Consider the following 24297-nt stretch of genomic DNA (forward strand, 5'->3'; position numbering starts at 1 on the left):
GTGATGATCCTGACCCACCTAGGTCCTAGACCCCCCTCCCCTGTGATGATCCTGACCCACCTAGGTCCTAGAGCCCCCTCCCCTGTGATGATCCTGACCCACCTAGGTCCTAGATCCCCCTCCCCTGTGATGATCCTGACTCACCTAGGTCCTAGACCATTGAGGGAAAGAGAAAGCCAGGTGTTTCATGACAGGCCACCATGGAGTGTCTGAGGCCAGTGGGAACAGATTACCCCAATCCAAGCTGTCTGGAAGACCTCTTGGGGTAAAGAGGGGAAGGGCCTCCCAAGACCAATAACGGCCCTAAACCAAGCTGGCCCTTATGGGAAGTGTGAGCTGGGCGGGGCTGAGCTGCAGGAGTGGGGACTCTGGCAGTGCCTCAGCTGCAGCATGGTGCATCTCCAGCACAGACGCTGAGGCTGCCTGCAGCGCCGCGGTCACCTCCGCCACGCGACCTGTGCAGAGTGTGAAAGTCTGCTTTTCGTGTGACCCAGGAGAATCTTCAGGGCAGGGTGTCTTGAGGCTGATGGTGCCATCCCTCCTCTCCCTGGATCCTCACAGCTGCCCTTCATCTGAGGCAAGGGTGGTCATCCTCACTTCACAGTGGGGACTGAGTCCTGGCTTCTGGGCCTTGCTCACGGTCACACAAGGAGTCAGTGGCAGAGCTGGGCCTAGAACTCAGACCTCAACTCCCAGACCTGTGTCCTTTGTGTCATCATAGCTGCTACCTTTGCTACAAATGCCCTATGTGCCAGACGGAGGGGTCCTTGGGCACAGCAGCCTGGGCCTGTGAGGTGAGGTGAGTCAGAGGTCCCCAGTGGTGCTACACTGCAGTCACTCAGGCCCCGACTGAAAGAGGTGGCGGGTGCTTCCCTGTTAGGATGAGACTGAGAGCGACGTGACCACAAGGGGCCTTTGCCTGTCGTGTCTGGCACTGTCGCCTCTTCCTGCTGCAGTTCTGATAATGTGACTCTAGTTCATCAAGGGCCCCCTACTGGGGAACTGCAGACCCCCTCCCTCTGCTTCCAGCTCCTCAGACAAGCCTGAAGTTGAAGCTGGGAACGAGGAGCTACACGGGAAGAGTGGCCAGAGCTATGGGGCTGAGGATGGGGCTGATGGCCGGAGATGGCAGATGGGTCTCATGGCCCCTGGCACGAAACACTCCCTGCTTGATAGGGAGGCTGACAGCCCTGAAGGAATCACCCTGACAGGGGTTGCCCTTGGGGCTGTGCAGAGTCTACGCTGTTGCAGTGGGGTTCGTGCTGCAGTGCCACCATGCGTGTGGCAGAAGGCATGGTCTGTGGGCTGGTGGCCATTCTCAGTGGGATGACAGACAGGGAGGAGAGGATCCCCAGAGTGCTAGAGCAGAGGCCTGGAATATGAAGGCTGTGCTCTTGGCCCGTGTTACAGGAAGCTGGAGACCCTGGAATTGTCCTTCAGGTGTGTATGTATGTTTGTGTGTTTACATGTGCACAGATGGGTGTGCAGTACAAGCCTGTGGGAACCTGTGGTGCTTGAGGCTGTTCTTACTCCTTTCTGAATCTCCCACTGTGCCCAGCATGGGTCCTGGCACATCATAGGGGCTCCCTACACATTATCTGCATGTTGCTGAGACAGCCTTGCCCAAGGCCTGTGACTAAGAGCATGTCTTGTCATCAGCCAGGATTGTGCTGGGAGCTGTCAGGGAAGATCCTATCCAGGGTGGCACCCACCTGCCTGGGGACCTGCAGGACTCCCTGTCAATGAGGATACTGCTACAGCTGATATATGGGTTCCGTGCCCCTGGTGTTGGTTCAGATCACAACAAATGGTTATGGGTGATGTATTAATGACATGTGCTATGTTCAGAGACAGGGGACATTGGTTAGTTATCTGAGTAACAGTGGTTACTCTTCTAACGTGGCTGTTGCACACATTACGTTGGTAATGTACTGCAGTGATTGGTGAGAGGTGGCGTTGTACTTTGATCACGTGATGTGTTAGCAATACGTGGCGAAAATGGCTATATGGTGTACACAGTTATGTGTGACAAGAAAGTGACATGATGATTACATGACTTGGTCACCAGGTGGTTATGCACGGGGTATGGGGGGGTGTATGTTATATTGAGTGGTGCTCTAGGTTGATAACATGTGATGCCCACCAGTTACATGGCGCATGCTGGCTCCATGTCATACACTCGCTTCCTGTTACATGCCTCACAGAATGTTTCCATGTACTATGGATCTCAGGGCTGTGTTTAATGTGTTGGCAGTTGGTTCCATGGGGACCCTCCATGTTGGAGGTGCAGTTCCTTCCTGGGTGGGGAGGGAAGGGGCTGAATGGGGGTACAGTGATGAGGGCTCAGGAGTAAGGGGGCCGGTACCTTGGTGGGGCTGTTCCTGTCCAGAGTGCTGGCCTGGCTGGTGGCAGGCCCCCCGCACGCCAGTGCATGGTAGCTGGAATTGGGAAAGCACTGAGCATGGCTGCTACTTTGAGACAAATCTGGGAAGAGAACAAGGTGCCACATACCATCATACCCCTGCCCCTGGCATGAGATACCCCCAGTGCTAGCGCTTGGGCTGGGCAGCCTTGAGAGTGCCCTGCAAAGGGAGACAGCTAGCCCTCCCCCAAGCCCAACCCCCTGGTACCCACTACCCCACAGAAATCTAATTGGTTCCTTCCTTCATGCCGTCCTCTTGCAGCATGCAGAATTCAGGGTAGGTCTGCCAGTGTGGAGGGTGGTACCTGCAGCTGGAGTGTGGACAAGGAGTGCTGGCTTCGATAACCTCAGATGTCCTAGTCTCTCCTTAGGGCTAGACTGACCCTCCCCTGCTTCCCTGCCTACCGCCCCAGGGTCAGATCCCAGCAGTGAGTCCGTAAAGAGAACCCCCAGTCCGCTTAGCCCTGGGACACAGACCCCAGCCCTTCCCTCCAGCCCTCCCAAGGATTCCAGGATCTCTCCAAAAGGCCAGGAAATTCCAGAGGAATGGCACGGGAAAACCCAGCTGCCTTGACCTTGCTCATTGCACAGTCATAGAAGAAAATCCCCAAATTTCTGTAGGTTTAGGATTTCATCAGAGGATGTCTGCTTTGGCTGAAACCCCAGGGGGCATGTAGGCCAGGAGCTCTTTGAAGGCGGGGTCTGCACCTGGACCGCTGCTGAGGATCCTGCAGTGCCTCTCATAGAACTGGGCACATGACAGGCGACACTTAGGAGGAATGGGTCAAGCTGATCTGGGCTTTCTGAGCACAAGGTGCAGGAGGCTGCAAGTCAGCCATGAGCTGGCTGCAAGTCAGCCATGAGCCAGCTGGAGAGACTGTCATCCTTGTGCTCGCCCAGCCAGGCCCAGCCAGGCCCAGCCAGGCCCAGCCTTCTGTGATGTGTCTCTGCTGGCAGTGGCCTGAAAGGGAGCAGCGCTGCGGGGTGGTTTCAGAGCATTTGTTAAGCTAAATAGGAAGCAAAAAGCTTTTCTTGTCTCCGAGGCGGCAGTACAGTTTCAGGGGAGAGAAAGTGTCCAGCCTGGTAGCGCCACCCTGACTCCGCTCAGACCACCAGATAGAATGCCCGTTGGAGTTGTGACCACATTTATGGACAGATGGGGTGCTGATGGGCCTGGCCAGAGGGACACTGCCCAAACTTTCAAGCCTCCCCCCAAGTCAGTACCACCCCCTTCTAACTCAGAGAATGGTTTGTGTCTGGGATTGGGGAGGGGAGGGTTGCCCTGAGGCCTTCAGCAGGAAAACAAAAATGGAACAGGGCCTGGACATAGGGTCCTAAGGCCTTGCTTCCTGAGGTGGCACAGGCATCAGGCTGGGAAGGGGTTCCCTGGAGCAGTTTAGGAAAGTGACTGCTTAATGAAGGTGCCCCTGTGGCCCAAGCCTGGTGGGCAGGATGCGGAAGCTCTGGGCAAATGGAAGGAGGCTCCCAACCACAGTGGCTCAGAGCTGGGGCCCAGGAAATCACACTGTCATGGATCCTGTCTATCTCTCCCAAGCAGGCCTCTGCTGGCCACCCCCATTGTCTCTCTGGGGGAGTTGAGCACCTAGCCCCAGCAGCCCACCCTGCAGGTGCTACCACCTACTGTCATCAGTAAACCAAGGTGTGCCCAAGGATACTGTGTGGCCCCTCCTGGGCTGAGGGGTGGGGAGAGGGTGCTGGGTGAAGATCCCTTACCTGAGAGGGAGTAGTCAGTGCTGGTCATCCTCATGGCGGGTGTGTAAGACACACGGGGAGCCAGCTCACGGCCCTTCTCTTTCTGCCGCCGCCGGCGCCAGGCGAACAGGCCCAGCAGCACCACAAGGAGGAACAACAGGAGGACGATGCCCGTGACAGCACCCACTGAGTGCCGCTCTGCACCCAGCGCTGGGCTGATCTTGGTGTAGGGATTCAGCTCCTCCATCATGAGGGCAGCTGCGGGCGGAGGGAGGGCCTGAGCCTGGGCCGGGCTCGCTTGCTCTTCAGACCCCCTCAGCCCGGAGCCCAGACTTCTCTAGCTTTAGGAGACCTGGGTTCTGGCCTTGGCCCTATTTTTCAGTCCCTGTGTGACCCTGATCCTTACTGTGCCTGGGAGTCCTCAACTGCCTAGGGGGAGGGAGTCCCAGGGTTGCAGCAAGGCACAAATGTGAAACAAAATAATGTTTACTGAGTGTTTTGCTCTATTCTAAAAATAAGGTACAGGTACTGTCTCATTTAATCTTCCCAGCACCCTATGAAACAGGGACTGCTTCATTGCTTCCCTGTCACAGATGAGGAAACAGAGTCACTGAAAGGTTAGGTGATTTGCCCAAGATCACACACCCAGTCATTGGCAGGGTCACGTTTCTCAGCCGTTAGGAAGACTTGGGCTCAGCCCCTCTTCCTGTTTACCAGCTGTGTGACTCTGGAACACAGGGACGATAATCCCATGGGCCCAACGACAGACTAGCAGGAAAGACACTGAAAGCGTGAGTGCCGTGCCTGGGTAGCCAGATGATGCCACCAGACCCCTCTTGGCTCTGTGCGTGTGAGCGAATCCCCCCGCGCAGGTGCAGCAGCCCATCAGCTAGGCCTCTGCGTGGCTGTCAGCTTTGCTGCTCAGGGTGAAGAGAGCCTCCAGCGTCACTGACACGTCCTCAGAGCGCAATGGAAATGTCCTTTGGCTCCTTTTCTGTAATGAGGACAGTTGAGAGCCCACTCTCATCCTCAGCTCTTCAGGACCAACAACAATACAATCCCGTACATGTTTGCAGCACCTTCAGAGGGCTCTTAATGTCCACGAGTGCGAGGCGCTGTGCTGCATCCTTCACTCATACCATCCTCGCACTGCACGACGAAGTGTCTGACCAGAGAGCAGCAGCTACGGCTGGCCCTCAGAGGACCCTTGTCACTTGTGAAAGACAAGGATGAATCTACTTTTCCCATTTTGCATGTGGAGTGACAGGCCCAGCAAAGGGAAATGACCTGCCCAAGGACACCTAGCAGGTAGTAGCAGAACCAGAACCTGGCAGATATTCCCACTTGGTCTGGCGGATACCCTTGCTTGGCTCACAGGATACTTGCCAGTGATGAGCGTGGGGAAGCCATTACCTAAACGGCTGCCTGCTCTGTTTTCCCCTCCAGGTTTGGAGCCTCTGCCTGCCCCTCTGCAGCCCACTCAACTCCCCTCTCCTCCCAAATGTGAATAAAGGGGAATCACGGTGTCCTTATGCAATCCAGTTGTTCCAAATTGGAATCCTCTCGAGAGCTTTCATGGGGTCCCTTCCTTCCTAAAGCCAGCCTCTCCCTAGCCCCTTGCCTGGGGACTCTGCCACCTGTGCATTACCTTGGTCACATCTGATGCCTTTGAATCCAGGGCTGCAGTAACAGGTGCCAGTGACGTGGTCACAGGTGGCATTGTTCATGCACTCACATAGTTGCTGACACCCGTAGCCAAAGGTTCCTGGCGCACACCCTGTGTAGCATCAAGAGTTAAGGTGGACAGTGGGCCACCCTCACTGTCTACCATGCACAGTGACGGGAGCTCACCCCCTGTCCTGTTCCACATGTGAAGAACCAGAATGATTAGCTAGCTCTTCCCAGGGAAGCCTATCGTCCTGTAGCCCCTGCTGTGCTGTGGTTCAGCGAATGGGTGGACAGAGCGCCTGCAGCCCCCAGCGCCTGCAGAGGGGAAGGGCCAGGGTCCACCCCCTACTGCTTCCTCCTCACTCCACACATCCTGTAGACGGCATCCACATGCCAGTTCCCGAGCTGGGTGCCATAGGAACTTCATAGAAGCTTCAAATAAGGTCCTGTCTCCCCCCATTCCCTACTGGCCCCCAGGTCTCTGCTCTGCCCTGGATCCACACTCCCCACCCCCACCCCAACTGGAGGAAGAAAGAAGCCCTTTTCAAACACCAACGTAGGCATTCTTCAGCCTCTTTCCCCTGCAGGGGGCTGAGGCCCAGCTCCACACCCAAGGGCAGGGGGCGGGGCCGCTTACTCTGCTCGCAATGGCGGCCGGTGAAGCCCGTGCGGCAGGTACACTTGCCGCTGATGTGGTCACAGCTGGCGCCATTCTGACACTGGCACACGCGCCCACAGTCCTTCCCGTAAAACGCCGCTGGGCAGCCTGGGAAAACAGGACCCCCGGTCACGGGTGGCTGCATGGTGGGGGCAACCGCGGAGGGGCAGCTGGGACTAGAACTGTCTTTGTCGTCCCTCCTCAGCGCTGGATGAAGAGGACTAGTGAGACCCGGCACTGGAGCCGTCTCCTCGATCCGACCCTCCTCGTGCTGAAGGAGTCGGGGGCGGGGGAGATCCTTCAGGCAAAGGGCCTTAGAGCAGAGGCCAGGCTGAGGTCCTCTCGCTGTGCGTCCACAGGCTGCTCCTCCCCACTCGGCCCCACTGTCCAAGGGGGGTGCGCACTCGGTGATGGTGGGGTACCCTAAGGCCCTGACCTTCCAGGGCTTAGAGTCCGTCGGCTCCCTGAACCCAGCCAGGCCCTGGGGCTGCCCTGCAGAGCTCCCAGTCCGGGGCGTGGGGGGCTCCCCTTCCCTCCCTCGGCTGCAGGCGGGGCGATGCCCACAGCGGCCAGCAGGCGGCAGCACGGGATTCCGAGCGGCGGGGCGGCCGGGAGGCGGGGCTTACGCTGGGTGCAGAAGAGTCCAGTCCAGCCCGGGGTGCAGTGGCAGGCCCCGTCCTCGGCGCCGCAGCTCGCCCCGTTGTGGCAGCTGCATGTGTGGAAGCAGGCGGGGCCCCAGAATCCGGGTGGGCAGGCTAGAAGTGGGGAGACCGAGGGTGAGGGCAGAGGGGGCAGACGGCAAGGGGGAAGGAGGGGGAGTGCGTGTCAGACCCAGGATGTCAGGACGCAGCCGGCTGGCATTTCCTGACTTTCAGGGGCTTGGCACATTGTTCCCAGAATTTCTCCAGTCACCTCTTTCCCAGGCCACCCAGGATTCAAACTGCGCCGAGACTCTGCCTGCCCCCCACGTCTCTGGTGACCAGCTGCACTGCTCTGAGGACTCTGGAGCTTCACTTCCTGGGTGACTGACTCTGGGACTTGGAATGTGTGGGTGTGTGTGGTAAACCGTGTGAACACTGTGGTCGATGGTATGTATACTGTGCGTGCTGACTTCCCGTGAGGGCGGGGACTTTCGTGAGCTCCCTGAGGATGGCGCTCGCGTCTCCCCATCAGACCGAGGAGGATCCTGTGTCCACCCATCAGAATGGAGATTCCTCAGGCCAGGCCATCTGACTGGGACCTCCCTAGGGGTACTGCTGGGTCTCACCCATCAGACAGGAGCTCCACACAGGGCAGAGACTGTCTCCCTCCTCAGATTGGGGACCCTCTGGAAGGGGCTGTTACCTCCCCCATCAGATTGGGGGCACATTACCGGAACATCCCCTACAACGTCCCATCCAGGCTTATGATGCCCAGGACATCATTCACATGGGCCATCCAGAGGGCACCCTTCCTCCTCCTCAGGTGACTGACCTGACCTCACTCACTCCCTACTCCAAACTCCCGCATGCCAGTCCCTTGCCCCTCCCCATCCATACTCAGGGATTGCTCCTTGCTCAGTGCTACTGCAGTATTAATTCTCAGTATTAATAACATTAATGATACAATCAACAATGTCACTACCTTTAATACCAGCAGTTAATATGCTCATGATCAATCCTAACAACTAATAATATTAGCCAAAGAGCTAAATGGGACTCAGGTAGACATTCCACTCTGCCAAGGATTTCGTCCTGGGAATTGGAGGCGCCAGGGGCAAAGGTTCTGGGCAAGGAAGGGGGCATTTCCAGTGGGCAGCAGCTTACCCTGTGAGCAGTCCTTCCCAATCCATCCAGGGAAGCACTGGCAGGAGCCGTCAATGGGGCTGCAGGTCCCGTTGTTGGCACAGGAGCAGAGCTGGGCACAGTCTTGCCCAAAGTGCCCTCCAGCACACACTGTGGGCATAGGGCAGCCTGGCACCTGCCCTCCCACCTGTGCTCCCCCAGCCCCCACCCACTGCTGCACCCCCAGAAGTGCCAAGGCCACAGCCATGACCACCCTGGGAGCCATGGATCTTGGTGGGGACTGCCCACCTCAGCACCCCCATCACCCTTATCAATTGTTCCTCTCGTGCCCACACTTTGCAGGAGGCTCTATTATGATCCCCTTTGACAGAGGAACAAACCGAGGCCCAGAGAGGCGGGATCACTTGACTTAGGTCTGACAGACAGGAAATGGTGAGGCTGGGAATCGCATGTCTGGATTCTCAGTCCAGTGCCTCCTGCACTGCCCTGCAGGCTCTCTGTTTTCTGTCCCCACACCTTTGCTAGCATCACTGACTCCACAGCCACAGGGTGGAGAGTTGACAGCTGGAAGGAGAGGGCCGAATGCAGCCTGGCGCGTCTGCAGTTAGGCTGCTGGAGGACCAGCACCCAAGTCTGCCCCTGTCCAGCTCTTTCCTCTGTGTCTCCAAATCCTCCCTGTTCCTCAGCTCAGCCTGCTCCTCAGGAAGGGTCTCCTGGGTCACAAGGTCCTCTCCTCCACTGGGCTCCCTGGGTCACTTGTAGGATTCTGGTCACAGCCCCTCCTGGAGGTCCCTGAAGGAAGGACTGGTTTTCTCAACCAAGCTTTGAGCTCCTTAGGACTAGGTTTGAGTTTTCACCAAGTACTTAGCTCCTTTACGATTGTTGTTGTTGGGTGCCGTCGAGTTGATTCTGACTCATGGTGACCTTACAGGACAGAGTAGAACTGCCCCCATAGGGCTTCCTAGGCTATAATCTTTGCTGGAGCAGATCACCAGGTCTTTTCTCCCTCACAGCGGCTAGTGGGTTCGAACCACCAACCTTTTGGTTAGCAGCCAAGTGCTTGACCATTGCACCACCAGAGGCCTTCCTTTAGGACTAGGTGTGAGTGTTAACAGAGCACCTACCTCTCACTTCGCCCTGCAATTCATCCTCCACCTGCTTCCTACAGTTTGAGCTTCTAAAGCACAGCTCTCCTCCTGGCACTCCCATGCCCTGCTCAAACCACCTTGGGGCTCCCCACAGTCCCAGAATAAAGTCTGCATCCTAGAGGGCAGCGCTTAACCTTCCTGGCCTGGGTCATCCTCCGCTACCCCTCTCTCCCAGACCCACGAGCACCGGACCACTCACCACTTTCCAGATGCACCCTGGGCTTTCCTCCGCTCTGGCACTGCTCCAGCTGGTCCCTTCCAGAATTCCCCTCACGCTCACCCTCATGCAGCTGTGGAAATCCTACCCAGCCTACAAGACTCTTCTTAAAAGCCACCTCCCCCAAGATCCTTCTGTAGTAGACTCCTAGCTGTCCCTCAGTGTTAATCCTCCTGTTCCTTAGACATAGAATCTCGAGTTTTAGCTGGACTTATGGCCACCTGGGATAAAGACTTCATGTCCTGGGGTCCTGCGCAGCTAGGTATGGCCATGTCTACATTCTGGTCAATGGTAAGTGGAAATGTGTGTCCTTGTTTGCCCTTTTATCTTTGTTGTTGGCTGACATGTGGATAAGATGGCTGGAGCTCAAGCAGCCATCTTTCATCAGAGGTCAAAGCCATGTGTCTGAGTGCCCAGCACAGTGCCTGACATACAGCACACACTCAGGAAATGTTCCAAAGTGGCCAAAATAGGCCCTGGGAGCAGTGACCTTCCAAAATGACCCCCATCCCTTCAAGCTTCTCTTAGTACAACATACTCCCCTCAAAGCCCGGTTCTAGCCGGCCCTGCATGTCCGAGAGAGGCCTCCTTGCATCCCTGTTATCGAGGAGACCTTGAATCTCTGAGGCCCTCAGGTGGCAGAACCATGTGGAGGATCATGGGAAGGTGTTGATTCCTGAAAAGAATTGCATTGCCCAGGTCTCTCAAGCCTTGGGCTGGTGCCCTGCCCTTTACTCCACACTGCCTCACGTCTTCAACCCCCTCCAAGCAGAGTGTGGGCGCTCTTAGACTCCTGCACGTGGTTAGTGGTTGGGCCAAATAAGAAAGAGCGTGGTGTACCAGGCTCTGCACTCCGAAGCCTTCGGTCTGGGTCCTAGTTTTATTTCTGTATTCAACGAACACTTGCATGATACTTATATGCACCAAGCACTGTTCAAAATGCTTCACAAATATTAGTTCACTTAACCTTGTAATCCTCTCATTACTATATACTCTCGTGATTACTCCCTGTTGTTAACTCATTATTACTCCCTGTTATTAACTTTATGGAGCCCTGGTGGCGTAGTGCTTAAGAGCTTGGCTGCTAACTAAAAGGTTGGCAGTTCAGATCCACCAGCTGCTCCTTGGAAACCTATGGGGCAGTTCTACTCTCTTCTATAGGGTTGCTATGAGTTGGAATCAACTTGACAGCAACGAGTTTGGTTTGGTCTTTTGGTTTTATTGACTCTACAGATGAGAAACTGAGGCACTGAGAGGTTATGTAATTTGCCCAAGGTCACGTAGCTAGGAAGTTCTGCCACTTACTGCCACTTACTGGCTGAGTGCCTTTGAGCAAACCACACCACCCCTGTCAGTCTCTGTTTCCTCAACTTTGAAATGGAATGATAACCCCACCCACTGGCCTGGGAGCACAGGTAATAGCTATGGGCAGGCTGGCTGATTAGAGGCCCTGAGCTCCCCCTGGCAAACACTTCTAGCTCCTCCTCAGGCAGGTCCACCGCCAGGAGGATGACACAGGCCTCACCTGCTTCAAGCCTGGGCTCCAACTGCGTCAGCCCTGAAAAGCAGGTGGCCTGGCCTCCCCTCCCCTGCCTCTGGGTGCTTGGTTCAGGGACCCATCCCCCTGTCCTGGCCCTCTGTGGGGAGCCAGGTCTGCTCTACTTACCCCCACCCCCCAATCCCAAAGCCAACTCTGAGCTTCTCGAACAAGACAGTCTCATCTTTGAAGTCTTCCTCCCCCACAGGAGGCCAGCACATTCACCCACAGAGCTGCTAACGCCATCACTCTAACACAGTAACTGGTCGACTTCTTAGCTGCATCGGGAGTGTGGCAAAAAGGGGCGGTGGAGAGAAGCGGGGGGGTTGGTGAAAAGAAAACATCTGGTTATATTTAATCCATGTTTAATGATTCTGCATAAGCAGTGTCTGTAATTTGTAACTCGCTGCAAAGCCAGTCATTAGAAAGTGTCAGTTCAATTTTTTACAAGGTTTGAGACTTAACCAGGGCAGTTGCCATTAATAGCAAACTCTATTAGATCTATATGTGCAAAACACTCATTAGGCCAGCGGGCGATAAATCAGACACCACCCGATCCGAGAGTTACTCCTCGGGCTGCTGAGGCCCTAATTTAGAGCCGGCCTATCTGTATTGACGGCTGGGTCTCCGATGTTTCATAAGTAAACCTCAACGTGTCAGCTTATGATTCAACTGTCCTAGGAGGACTGCAAGCAAATGAAACTGTCACATACATCTCCCTGGGGCCCAAACTTCTCATGACCTCAAAGCATCATGGAGGGAACTTTCTGCTCATACATATTAACAGCCCACACGCGGAGAGGAATAGCCCCGCCCAGGGGTGATTACTCATCAAAAGAATGGGTTCCCTTGGGAGGTAGTGAGCTCTCAGTCAGTGGAAGTATTTAAGCAGAGGCCAGATGAGATTCTTGTATAGATGACCCTGAAGTTGATTTTAGCTTCGTCTGTATATACCAGTGGAGCCCTGGTGGCGTAGTGGTTAAGAGCTCGGCTGCTATTCCAAAGGTCAGCAGTTCGAATCCACCATCCACTCCTTGGAAAGCCTGTGGGGCGGTTCTACTCGGTCCCGCAGGGTTGCTATGAGTCGGAATCAACTTGACAGCAACAGGTTTGGTTTATATCTACCAGTTGCCGTAGAGTGGACTCTGACTCATGGCAACCCCGTGCGTGTCAGAGTAGAATGTGCTCCATAGGGTTTTTAAGGGCTGATTTTTGGAAACAGATTGCCAGGCTTTTCTTCTGAGGTGCCTCTGGATGGACTTAAACCGCCCAACTTTAGGTTAGCAGCCGAGCCTGTTAACCATTTGTACCACCCAGGGACTCTGCTCTGAGCTCTTAATTTACCTTATTCTAAGATCCCAGAGCTTTTTGCTACTTCCAGGATAGAATGCAAATTCTGCACTTTGTGTTCGAAGCTGTTCTGAAGGCCCCAGCCTACCTTCTCAGCCCCTTTCCCAGCCCCAGCCACCACATCCTTCAGCCATTCCCCACTGCTGGACAATAGCATGTCCATGCCTCTGTGCTTTGCCTAGACTGTTTCCTCTACCCCAAATGCCTTTCTTCCTTCTCCGCCTTTCAGATGACAGCCTGGCTGAGGTCCTGCACAGTCCATAGAGCTTTCTCCCAAATTCACATTGCCTTGGCCTAAGCAAGCCACAGATGGCCAAATAAGCAGGGGCGTGCCACAGCCAGCTCCCACCGACTGGCTGACTGTTACATATTCAGGAATTCTGCCAATGGTTAAACCACTGGCAACTTGGAATCAGCCAGGATGGCAATATTCATATCGTGGAAATCTGCAAATGCTACAAATTAGGGCCCCCCACCCCCCACACAAAACGCTGGTGTAGCGGCACACCCAGTGCAAATAAGTTTGATGTCTCTTTTCCACTCCATTGAGTGGTGGCAGTGCCTGGAGTTGGTGCTGAGAAGACTCTGAGGTGGGACAGGAGAGGGCACTGGGAGGGATTAGTGACGTCTGCCTGAGATTGAGGCAGCGGGACCGGGAAGCTGCCACCTCCACCCCAAACCAGGACTTTCTCCTCCAAACACCCACAGTGTTTTCTGTCTTCACCACTTGGCCCAAACCACTTGGCGCCACTTCCTGTGTGGGTCTGTCCCATGCGCATCTCATTTTTCATCCATTTAGCATGGGCTTCGGAGCCAGAATTTGTTTCTCGGCTCTGCCACTTGCTAGCTGTGAGACCACAGACAAGTCATTTAACGTCTCTGAGACTGTGTCTTTGTCCCACCCCCCGTGATGCCCACTCCTCAGAAGGGTAGACCCAAGACCTAATGGGCCGAAAAGCCCCTCCACAGTGTGACAGGAACCCCAAGGCCTCCCCCTTCCTTCCCAGGGGCGCTCGCCTCCCTCCTCGAGCTCTCTCCAGAGCCATACCTTGGTTGCAGAGGGCTCCTGAGAATCCAGGGAGGCACTCACAGACGCCGCTGATGTGGTGACAGGGCCCGCTGCTGTGCACGCAGAGGGGGCAGGGCTGGGCACAGCTGTGGCCATAGAACCCAGGGGGGCAGACTGGGGGTGAAGGGGAGATGTGGTCAGTGGCCCAAGGGGCCCCAGCCAGGCTGGCCACCCCTCGGGGCCCACGTAGGGATGAAGGGAGGCTCCTCAAAAGTGTGGGAGAGACACACTCTCCCCACACCTTGGAGGGCCATCCTTTCTGCAGAGAGGAGCTATGGTCTGGTTCTCTTTTCACTGGGGAGCTGGCATGGGCCTGAACTTGGGGACAGGATGCCAGGGAGGGGGAGAGAGGGGAGTAGAGTGAGGGAAGAACTGGGGGGCTGACCCCAAGAGCCCAGCCTCTCTCGGGTATGCTCATGAACAGGACTAGTTCCAGCTGGGAAGGGGTGGGGAGCATGAACCATCAGAGGTCTGGGTGGGGGGGGGCAGCCTTACTTCTCTGGCATAAAGGTCCCCGGAAGCCAGGGGTACACTCGCAGCTCCCATTCTCTGGGGAGCAGGAGCCCCCGTTCTCGCAGCTGCAGGAGACAGAGCAGTTGGGGCCCCAGCGACCAGGTGGACATGTGCTGTCGCAGCGGATGCCTGGGGGCCAGAGGCAGACTCAGGTCAGTGGGCAGAGAGGCAAGGGAGGAGGGAAGGCTGATGGGAAGGAGGGAGGTGCAATGCAGCATGACGAGGCGGAGGCAAGCATAGGGCATCTGGGAATGTGGAGGAGAAACCCAGCCATGGCTTGGCAGGTCAGGGAGGGCTTCCAGGAAGAGCTGATGTCCAAACTGAGTACCAAGGGACAAGGAGGAATTGACCAGGCAAAGGAAACCCTATGCGCAAAGGGCAGGAGGTAGGATGCAGGAGGCAGGAGAGAGAATCATGCCTTTAAAGAAGTTTTGAATAGTTCAGTGTGGTTGAACCATAGTGCAAGTAGGTTTGGCAAGAGGCGAGATTGTGGGGATAAGAAGGGACCAAATCATGAAGGGCTTCCTTCGTCTGACATCTGAGCTGGGAGAGGCCAACTATGGGGCAAGTCTGTGCCCTCGGGGGGGGGGGGGCTGCGCAGGCCGGGAGTGAGCTAGGCCCACCCTTGTTAGCCAAGGAGCCACAGGTCCGCGCTGGGTCCCAGCTGATCAGTCTGGGGGCAGGGAAGGCAATTTTCCGGGACCCAGAGAGTGGATGGGGTCTCTCAGCACATTTCAGATTGTCTTACCACGGCCCTCATTGCGATGTGTACTTTATATCACATGCGCACACGTATGTATAACAGAAACCAATGCTTTGCAAAATGACATTTACATCACTGTGTGATGCACTCTGGTGTTTCCCATGCACCGTGATGTATTCTATTTCATTTAAAAAAAAAAAAAAAAAACTAGTCGTGACCCGACAAATTGATTTAATGACCCTCAGTTTGACAAACAGAAGCCTATGGGGGAATGCGTAGAATCTCTCAATAAGAAAGAAGAGCAAAAAAAAAAAAACCAAGTCTTTTAGAGCTGAGGTAGAGGAAATGTGCATTGGGGTGAGTACAACCCAAAGGCTAAGAAGGGATTAAAGAGGCCTGAGGTGGGGTTTCCTTCCAGGAAGAAAGGCTTCCGGTCTGATATGCATAAGGTGAATTGGAATGTGTGGGCTCAGGAGACCGGCTTAGCTTTGGAAGGAGAATATCAGAGGCTCAGAGGGGCACAGCATTAGTTTAGAAATCATGTCGGCCTTGTTAGAAGGACAGGGATTGTGAGAAAGGGAAAGAAAGGGGAGGGAAGACCCTCAGAACCAGTGAACAGCCCCACCCGCGGGAGGGAAGCAGAGGGACCAATTTAGAGGCAGGCTAGAACTGTACAAGCCCACCTGGGCCAGCGGGGAAGAGGAAGGAGGGCGGAGCAGCTGGAGAGAGGCGGAGAGGGAGGGGGTGCAGCAGGCTTATCCCTCCCCCCTCCAGTCTTGCCAACCCCGCCTGCCAACGCCACACAGGACCGAAGTGCCCGCTTCCCCGTGACATCTCAACTTTGCAGCAGGGTGGGGGCTTCAGACGCCATTCTCTGGGAAATGAGGCGTCTGCGTGGAGGGAAAGGGGCGTCCCCCCAGGGCATGGGATCCTTTCCCATGAGAACCTGGCAGCCACATTGTCCCCCGGAAAGAGATCTCTGCCAGCAGAGTTTCAGGCTCACAAGCAGTGAGGCCTGGACAAGCAGCCTAGAAGGGGCCCTGGGGAAGGGCCGATCACGCAGCTGTTCTCAGTTCTGATACACGCTCCAGTTTTCCTGATCTGCCTGCCCCGAGGAATTCTTTTCCCTGTAGTTGTTGAGAACCCCAGGGAGGTACGGTGATCAAAGGCGGACCTTCGCTGTCTGAGAAGGGGCCTCCAGTCCCACCTGTGCATCAGGCACTGGGTGTAGGCTGACCCAGTCCCACGGATCCCACCAACACACTGCTCCTTTAACAACTAGATGTGATGAATAAAACATCCGGAAAAGCATCACTGACTCACGGCTGTGTGTTGCTGCGGTGTCTTCCCCAGTCAATGGACGTTGAAGAGGCACAGAGAGCTGCCAGTGCTCAGACCTCCCTCCCGTTGGCTGCAACATCTTCATGGCCGTGAGGGGCCCGTGCTCTCCAGACCCCCAGCTCCCCAGGGACCCTGGTGTGGCGAGCCAAAATGCGCTGGGGCTTCTACTTATTCAGGCTGTCTTATGTCTGAGTCCATAAGTACAGCAACTGTCATGAATGGGATCCTCACAATCTTTTCATGTCAGAAAGGGGGACTCCGTGGAGAGTGAGAACCGTGGGTATAAGGCTTTCTGCTCAGACGACATGTGGCTGCAAGGCTTCGCTGGGCCCCAGGGTTTGGCAGTTTCCTACTCTGGCCTGGTTGTGGGGGAGAGGGCTCCTGTCTGAGGCTCTTTCATGCCCTAATTGCTCCCTGGAACTTAAGACATTGGGACCCAAGTGGGGACAGGGGTCAAGGGTTTCCCCTGTGTGGGGTGTGTGCTAGACTGGAGTGCCCCAGGTTTAAAGCAGACAGGCTGGGGTGTTGGAGGGGCCAACCTGGCCCTGGGGGGAGGCTCCCCAACTACAGCTCCTAAAGAGGGGGCATAGTTTTATCAGATGCCTTTCCCAGGCATAGTTGAATGGGGATAATAACCCCCCCTTGAGGTCCCTCCCCTTCATGCCCCTAAAAAATCCCCCCTCACGTCTATACTGGCAGATAAAGCTAAGGATCCATACACTGTGACCAAGTTCTTGCCTTTTGCACCAGCCCTGAGCTCCAGCTGGAAGCGGGAGTGTGAAGAGGGAAAGAAGAGCGAAGGAAGAAAGCAAAGGAGGGAAGGAAAAGGGGAAGCAGACAAGAGGAGGTGGCGGGGGAGAAAGAAACAGGGTCGGGTCGGGGGATGTATGCGCTCTGACAGGAAGGTTTTCTGTGAAGGCCACTTTAAAGTTAATTAGACAGTATGATTTCATGGTACTTCTACCTGTTTGATCTATTAATTTACTGATGCTGGTATGTCCTGTGCTTTGGAGCCAATGAAGTTGTTCAAAACCACACGACTTACAGAGTCAGAATGCGCTGGAAGCCAGCCTGCACCCTTCCTGTCCAAAGAGCATCCAAGCCCCATACCTCTCTGATCATGATGGTGAGCCTGGGCCTGTCTGTTTGGAGAAGACAAAGGGCCAGTCTTGCTTGGACAGCTGCCAACGTCTAGAAGGAAGGACTGGTATGGTGCAAAAACCAGGTGCCGTCACGTCGATCGTGACTCACGGCGACCCCGTGCGTGCAGAGCAGAACTGCACTGCATGGGGCTTTTAGGGCTGTGAACTTTCAGAAGCACATCGCCAGGACTTTCTTCTGAGGTGCCTCTGGGTGGGTTCAAACTGCCAACCTTTCGGTTAGTAGCCAAGCACTCAACTGTCTGCGTGACCCAGGTACTTCATGGTACGGTGCAAGGGGCCCCCAAAGCTGGGCTGTCCAGCCCCCAGCCTCCAGAAGCCCTCCAGCTGGGGCAGCCCCAATCCTCCCCTCTAAGAAGCTTAACAGAATCCCCAGGCCCTGGCTTCTGTGCTGTTGCTGGGCACAGGGCCGGCAGGAACTCAGCACCTCCTTCAGGTTCTTTTAGGGCCCTCCTTCTCCAGGAAGCCTTCCTGGATGTCTGCCCAGGGATTCAAGAATCTGTTTGACAGTCAGTGGCGTACAGCCCTTCCCCTACCTGTCTCCTGCATACAAGTCCCCTCACCCCCACCAACAATTTGAAGATGCGGACATGGCTCACTGACACTTCTGACCCTGCTTTTCCAGGTGTTGCTCGAGGCCAGGGATGCCATCTTGGTCACCTTTCCATCTCCAGTGGCCAGCACAGTGTTTGGCGCACAGTAGGTACTCCAGACTGTTGCTGTTGAATTTTTGCCATTCACTGCTGAGCCAAGTATATCTGTCACCGTTGAGTCAATTCTGACTCATAGCGACCCTATAGGACAGAGTAAAACTGCCCCGTAGGGTTTGCAAGGCTGTAAATCTTTATGGAAGCAAACTGCCACATCTTTCTCCCATGGAGCGGCTAGTGGGTTTGAACAACTGCCCTTTCGATTAGCAGCCGAGGGCTTAACCACTGTGCCACTCAGGCTCCTTGGCAAGTACATGGTAGCTGCCAAATAAAAACTTGGTGATTGCTTGAGTCAGGAAATCCTAGTTCGATGAATAAATGGCTCCCCCTTAAAATGCAATCCTGTCTCTCCCACCCTGTTGACATTAATGTCTGAGACCTCAAGGGAATATTTCCCTCCTCCGTAGCATGAAGAAGTTAGAGTAGATAATCTTAAAGATCTCCTCCACCTCAAGGGGAAAAACTGTACGTGGTTATATGCCAACTTCTTGCAATTTATTTCAATAAGCATTTAATGAGCACCTGCCTTATGCAGGTCAAGATGAGTAAGACATGAAGCCCGTGGCCCATGGAGGGCGGGGATAAGACACTCACGACTTAGGGCAGAGCCAAACCCACGCCGAACTAAGGCAGGAGCAGTGTGCTAGGGCCCAAGGTGTCGGCCAGTGGGGAGAAGTCACGGGGTGGGAGGCTCAGTCCTGTATCCTGTCTCCCTCCCTGCCCCTCCTTAGTCCTCTTCTGCATGACAAACCCCAGGATACCAATCACTTCTCTGAAATGACATCAGGGCCACATTTGTGGAAATCAGCTTTAGAACAGCAGAGGCCTTGCTGAAAGGTTGTCCAACAAATACAGAATTTTTAAGCACCAGATATCATTAAAATCTTACCTGCTCACTTAAAATTAAGGCAAGAAAACATTAAAGTGGATTTCCACTGGGCTCCAGCTAAGAGTCCAGGGTGCCGGTGTAGGGTGGAGAGCCCCGTTCACCCTAAGGGTCAGAAGCCATGCAGGGGAAACGGGTGAGAGATGCTATGGAGGAAGCAGTGCTCCGGGCCCTCAGCTGCTCAGAAGGTTCTGGTTGTGGAGAACAGAGCCTGCAGTGACCTGGGTGAATTCTTTATCTGAGAACCTACACTGTCAGAAATGGCTGTATGCCCTTCTCCCCTCTCCCACTTCGCTGTCTGACACTTTGGGACTGGCTAGCGGGTTCCTTCATGCAACATATAATTATTAAGCACTTCCTGTATTCATAGGAAGGAGCTCTCGTGGCGCAGCGATTAAGCGCTCAGCTGCTAACCAAAAGGTTGGTGGTTTGAACTCACCAGACACTCCTCAGGACAAAGATATGACAGTCTGCTTCCATAAGGAGTTACAGCCTTGGAAATCCAATGGAGCAGTTCTACTCTGTCCTATAGGGTCGTTATGAGTCAGAATTGACTTGACGGCAATGGATTTGGTTTGGTTTTTGGTACTCATAGGAGCCCTGGTGCCACAGCAGTTAAATCTCTCAGCTGCTAACCAAAAGGTTAGTGGTTCTCCCACCAGTGGTTCCGAGGGAGAAAGATGTGGCGATCTGCTTCCATAAAGACTTACAGCCTCGGAAACCCTCTGGGGCAATTCTACTCTGTCCTCTAGGGTTGCTATTAGTTGGAATCAACTCAAAGGCAACGGGTTTTGTTTTTTTGTATTCGTGGCTTGTGTTTACTTCCTATGTGCCAGGTACCCTTAGCACTTTAGAGGTATTAACTCATTTAAACTTCAAAACGCCCCTGTAGTCGTGAGGATTATAATTACCTGGATTTTACAGATGGGAACTGAGCCTGAGAGGTTAAAGGACTTGCCCAAGGTCATCTGGCCCTGTTCCTGGCCTCTTAACCACTGTGCCATCTCTGTCTCGGTGTGTGGCAGGCAGTGAACAAGGCAGACGGGGTCCCTGCCTGCGTGGCTACTCAAATCAGAGTTCAATGACAATTGTGGTAAGTGCTACAAAAGGAAAAGTATAGGGTGTTTTGCAAATTAATAAAAGGGGGCTGTTGACGTAGTCTTGGTGGCGGGTTGAGGGAGGGGCAGTGTAACGGGGACAGAGTTCTCAGAGGAGCACCGTTCCAGGTGAAATCTGATGGATGAGAAGGATTGATCAGGCAAAGAGAAGGGGAAAGAGTGATCCAGGCCAAGGGGGTGGCACATGCAGAGGCTGGGAGTCCGGAAGGTGGTTGGCTCCCCGAAGAACTGAACTTTGGCCTGGGTGGCTGGAGTGGAGTGAGCGACAGAGAGGGGGTTCTGGGTGAGGCGGAGGAGTTGGGCAGGGCCAGATCATGAAGAGTCCTGGGCCATGGGAAGGACTTTGGATTTTATATAAGGGCCATGGGAACCCGTTGAGGGATTCTGAGTGGGGACTGATGTGAACGGGTCTGGGTTTTGCAAAGTTCACTTTGGCCACCACGTGCAGAATGGACGTAGCTGGGCCTAGAGACCAACTAGGAGGCCCGGCCATGCCAGATGAGAGAGGACGGTGCCCCGAGGTGGCAGCAGTGGGGGTGAGAGCAGTGGTCAGATTTACCATGTATTTAGGAGGTGGACAGGACAGGACAGATGTAAGGGACCAGGATCCTAAGCCAGCGGTAAGTGGAAAGTTCCTCGCCCGGCCCCCAGTATCCTCTGCAAATACAGATTAAGCACCTACACCCACCACCTGCCAGCCTTCAACTTTTCATAGGTATGTCCTCAGCTCCAGAACAGATTCTGCACATAATAGATGTTTGTTATGGATTGAATTGTGTCCCCCGCAAAATACGTGTTGTAAATCCTAACCCCTATACCTGTGGTTAAGGAGCCCTGGTGACACAGTGGTGAAAGCGCTCAGCTGCTAACCAAAAGGTCCATAGTTCGAACCTACCAGTCACTCCGTGGGAGAAAGATGTGGCAGTCCGCTTCTGTAAAGATTTATAGCCTTGGAAACCCTATGGGGCAGTTCTACTCAGTCCTACAGGGTTGCTATGGGTCAGAATCGACTCAAGGGCAGTGAGTTTGGTTTTTTTGGTTATATCTGTGGTTATAATACCATTTGGGAATGGGTTTTCTTTGTTATGTTAATGAGGTGGTATTAGCGTAAGGTGTATCTTGAGTCAATCTCTTTTGAGATATACAAGGAGCAGATGAAGGAAGCAGAGATGGGGGAAGACAGACGCCACACCGCATGAAGATAACCAAAGAACCAAGGAACAAGGACCCTCCCCCAGAGCCGACAGACAGAGAAAGCCTTCCCCTAGAGCTGGCATCCTGAGTTCGGACTTCTAGCCTCCTAAAGTGTGAGAAAATAAATTTATGTTTGTTAAAGTCATCCACTTGTGGTATTTCTGTTATAGCAGCACCAGATAAGTGAGACAATGTTCAATAAAATATTTGTTTGCTAGAGTTGAATGGAATGAGGAAACGAGGCCCAGAGGGGATAAAGGGAAAGGCGCATGTTTTGGGAGCAGGAAGAAAAGCTAGTGAAGGAGGAAGAGACTGAGCAGTCCAGAGAGGTAGGAGAACCCCAAGAACACAGTTTCACAGGGACTTGGGTGGTGGTGGGGCCAAGGTGGTTACCTGTCCATCCGGCCAGGCAGCAGCAGTGGCCTGTGACAGGATCACAGCCGTCAGCATGGCTGCAGTCACAGCGCTTACTGCAGTTCAGCCCAAAAGTGCCATCCTGTGGAGAGGAGGGGGAGCGGAGAAACCATCAGCCCTGGACCCCCAGAGGTTCACACACTTCTGTTGGATCGGGATGTCCAAACTGAGCCACAACCCCGACAGGGACACAGAGAAGCTAGGGCTGGGGCAGAGTGGGCACACTTTTTGTAACTGGGGATCAACACAGTTATGAATTCTTTGGCTGCATTAACAGGAGTATGAGGTTTGGAGGGAGGGAGGTGATAGTCGTGCTCTACCTCTGGATGGTCAAGCTTGGAAGGCTGTATAATGACCATCAGCTAAATTGCAAATGAGAAAGCACTTTGCAAGCTGTAATACATCATTCCCGTGTGAAGCACGGCTAGGATTTATTCTTCGTTTACTGGCGAAGAAGTGTCAACCAGCATGTGGGGCGTGCCCATTAGGTATCAGGAACCTTACATCCATCATTTCTCTTGATCCTCACAACAACTCTATGAGGTGGCTCCATTACATTCCCGCTTTAAAGAGGAGAAGACAGAGTGTGAGGTGAAGTAACATGCCCAAGGGAACAGGATGTCGCAAAGACTGGACTTGCACTCTGGACCGTAGGACTCCAAAGCCCATGCCCATTCGAGGTTATGGCATCAGCTGGCTTACCTTATCTGTATCTTAGACCGTGACCCACTGATTAGATCTGGGTGGTTGTTGCTAGACAGGGGTTTAGTCCCCCTACAGCCCTAATGTAAAATTACAGACTGCCGGCACCGCAAGGAAGCTTAGACGTTTTTTGTAAAAGAACGCCAACTCTGATGGATTCGTAAGGGCTGCCCCGTTGCACTGTGCTTAGAAGGATCCTGAAGCTACGTTTGAGCTCGGGTGAGTGCCAAGGTCAATAAATAACGTTGACCATAGCAGCGAGGGGAAAGTGGTGCCACTCACATCTACCAAGTACTTTAGAAATGAGAAGGCTGAGGCCTGAATCCAAGTGTCCCACCATGCAATCTTCTCTGCGCACCCCCATGGACAAAAGAACCACAGGTAAAGGGCACGAGGAGATGCCAGCCCGCTCGGTCCCTCTCTGCTTCTCTCCCCGGCCTTGGCACTCACCGGGCAGGGCAGGCCGCAGGTGTCTCCCAGCCAGCCGGGGGGGCAGGAGCACGTGCCGTCTGCAGGGCTGCAGGCTGCCCCGTTGGCACAGGTGCAGCTCTTGTTGCAGTTCAGGCCCCACGACCCGCTGGGACACGGCAGGGCACAGTCGAGGCCCTGCCACCCTGGGGAGTGGGAAAGAGGCTGTCACCTCTCCGTCCAGGGCCAGAGCAGCTTTCTGCCCACTTCCCTGGCTCTGTACGTGGAATCCCACCCAAACGGCCGCTTCTCTGATCGCTGGGTTAGAACCCGTATTCCACCCCGAGTCGGCTCAGAAACACAGCACGCCGCTGCAAGAGCTGGAGCTAGCAGCCAGGGCTCCTGCCCCTGATTCTCACTGTTTCTGCTTAGGCAATGATCCCACCTGGGGGAACCAGCTGCGGTGGTGGAGAGCACTGTGCCCAGGGCGGATGCAGGCAGCTTAACTCAGCTTCCTCTGTTGGCGAGGCCGGCCAACTGCACTTTCCGAGCCTGGTCTTTGGCCTGTGTGCTCTCAGATCCATCTCCCCCTTCCTTGCTCTCTTCTGTGTCTCACAGGACAGACCCCTGGGGCTGGATATCCCAGGATCCCCTGTCAGCTGGCTCCCAGGTGGGTTTACCAGTGGGAGACCTGGCCCGCAGACTGGAGGGCGGGAGCAGGAGAGAAGCCAGGTGGCTCCTCCCGTCTCTCCACCTGGGACAGTGCCTCCTAGGCTCCAGCAACCACGAAGCCCCTCTGCCCATCTCCCCCTCCCACTGGGTGGCCCTCACTCCCAGGCTCTGGGGGCCCCTCCTCTTCCCTGTGTCCCTCCCACCCCAGGAGCAGCAGCAGCAGCCTCTCCCACAGTTGCTAATCTGTGGGTGGCTCATCTTCCTCAAGTGCTTCTTCAGCTCTTCTAACACCGTTGTAACAAATCCCCTGTATTAAGTGCATACTGTTGAAGTTCTGCATGGGTTCTGTTTCCTTGGCTAGAACCTGACTAGTATAGGCTCCCTGGCCTTGCAAGTGGATGGTGGAGCAGGATCAGCCCAGACCGCCCCCAGCTGGCAGCTCACGGGCAGTGCACACATACATGGAGGCTGGGGTTGGGAAAGAGTGCACATTACCTTCCTTGCAGGCACAGGAGCCATCTATTGGGGAGCAGGTGCCACCGTTGCTACAGCTACAGACGGATGAGCAGTTGGAGCCGTAGGTCCCTGCTGGACAGGGCACTGCGCAGACCTCTCCCTGGAAGGCAGAGGGTGCACTTGGAGTCAGAGCTTGTCCCATGGTGACTGGCTGTGATGGGTAGAATAATGATCGCCAGAGATGTTCATGCTCTAATCTCTGGAACCTGTGACTATGCTATTTACATGGCAAGAGGGACTTGCCGACGTGATTAAGGGCTTGGAGATGGGGAGATCATCTGGGATTATCCGGGGACCAAATCTAATCGCGTGAGGGATGGAAGAAGGTAGGTCAGAGAGATGCACCATGAGGACTCCATACACTGGTGCTGACTTTGATGATGGAGGAAGGGGC

General features: G+C 54.6%; 1 protein-coding gene across 1 annotated transcript in view; it reads right to left on the bottom strand.

Annotated features, from left to right (window-relative positions):
• The window catches only part of MEGF11 (multiple EGF like domains 11), a 255173-nt gene that overhangs the window by 12160 nt on the left and 218716 nt on the right, over positions 1–24297 (bottom strand). The window contains exons 10-19 of the mRNA XM_004374678.2: positions 23883–24003; positions 22758–22921; positions 21585–21687; positions 14062–14208; positions 13546–13680; positions 8267–8395; positions 7088–7216; positions 6441–6569; positions 5784–5912; positions 4157–4393 (exon numbers count right to left, since the gene is read on the bottom strand). Of these exons, the coding sequence (XP_004374735.1) occupies positions 4157–4393; positions 5784–5912; positions 6441–6569; positions 7088–7216; positions 8267–8395; positions 13546–13680; positions 14062–14208; positions 21585–21687; positions 22758–22921; positions 23883–24003 (1423 nt within the window). The remainder of the gene's footprint in view (positions 1–4156; positions 4394–5783; positions 5913–6440; positions 6570–7087; positions 7217–8266; positions 8396–13545; positions 13681–14061; positions 14209–21584; positions 21688–22757; positions 22922–23882; positions 24004–24297) is intronic.

The sequence above is a fragment of the Trichechus manatus genome, unplaced genomic scaffold (genome assembly GCF_000243295.1).
Source record: "Trichechus manatus latirostris isolate Lorelei unplaced genomic scaffold, TriManLat1.0 scaffold00030, whole genome shotgun sequence".
In the NCBI taxonomy this organism is placed as follows: domain Eukaryota; kingdom Metazoa; phylum Chordata; class Mammalia; order Sirenia; family Trichechidae; genus Trichechus; species Trichechus manatus.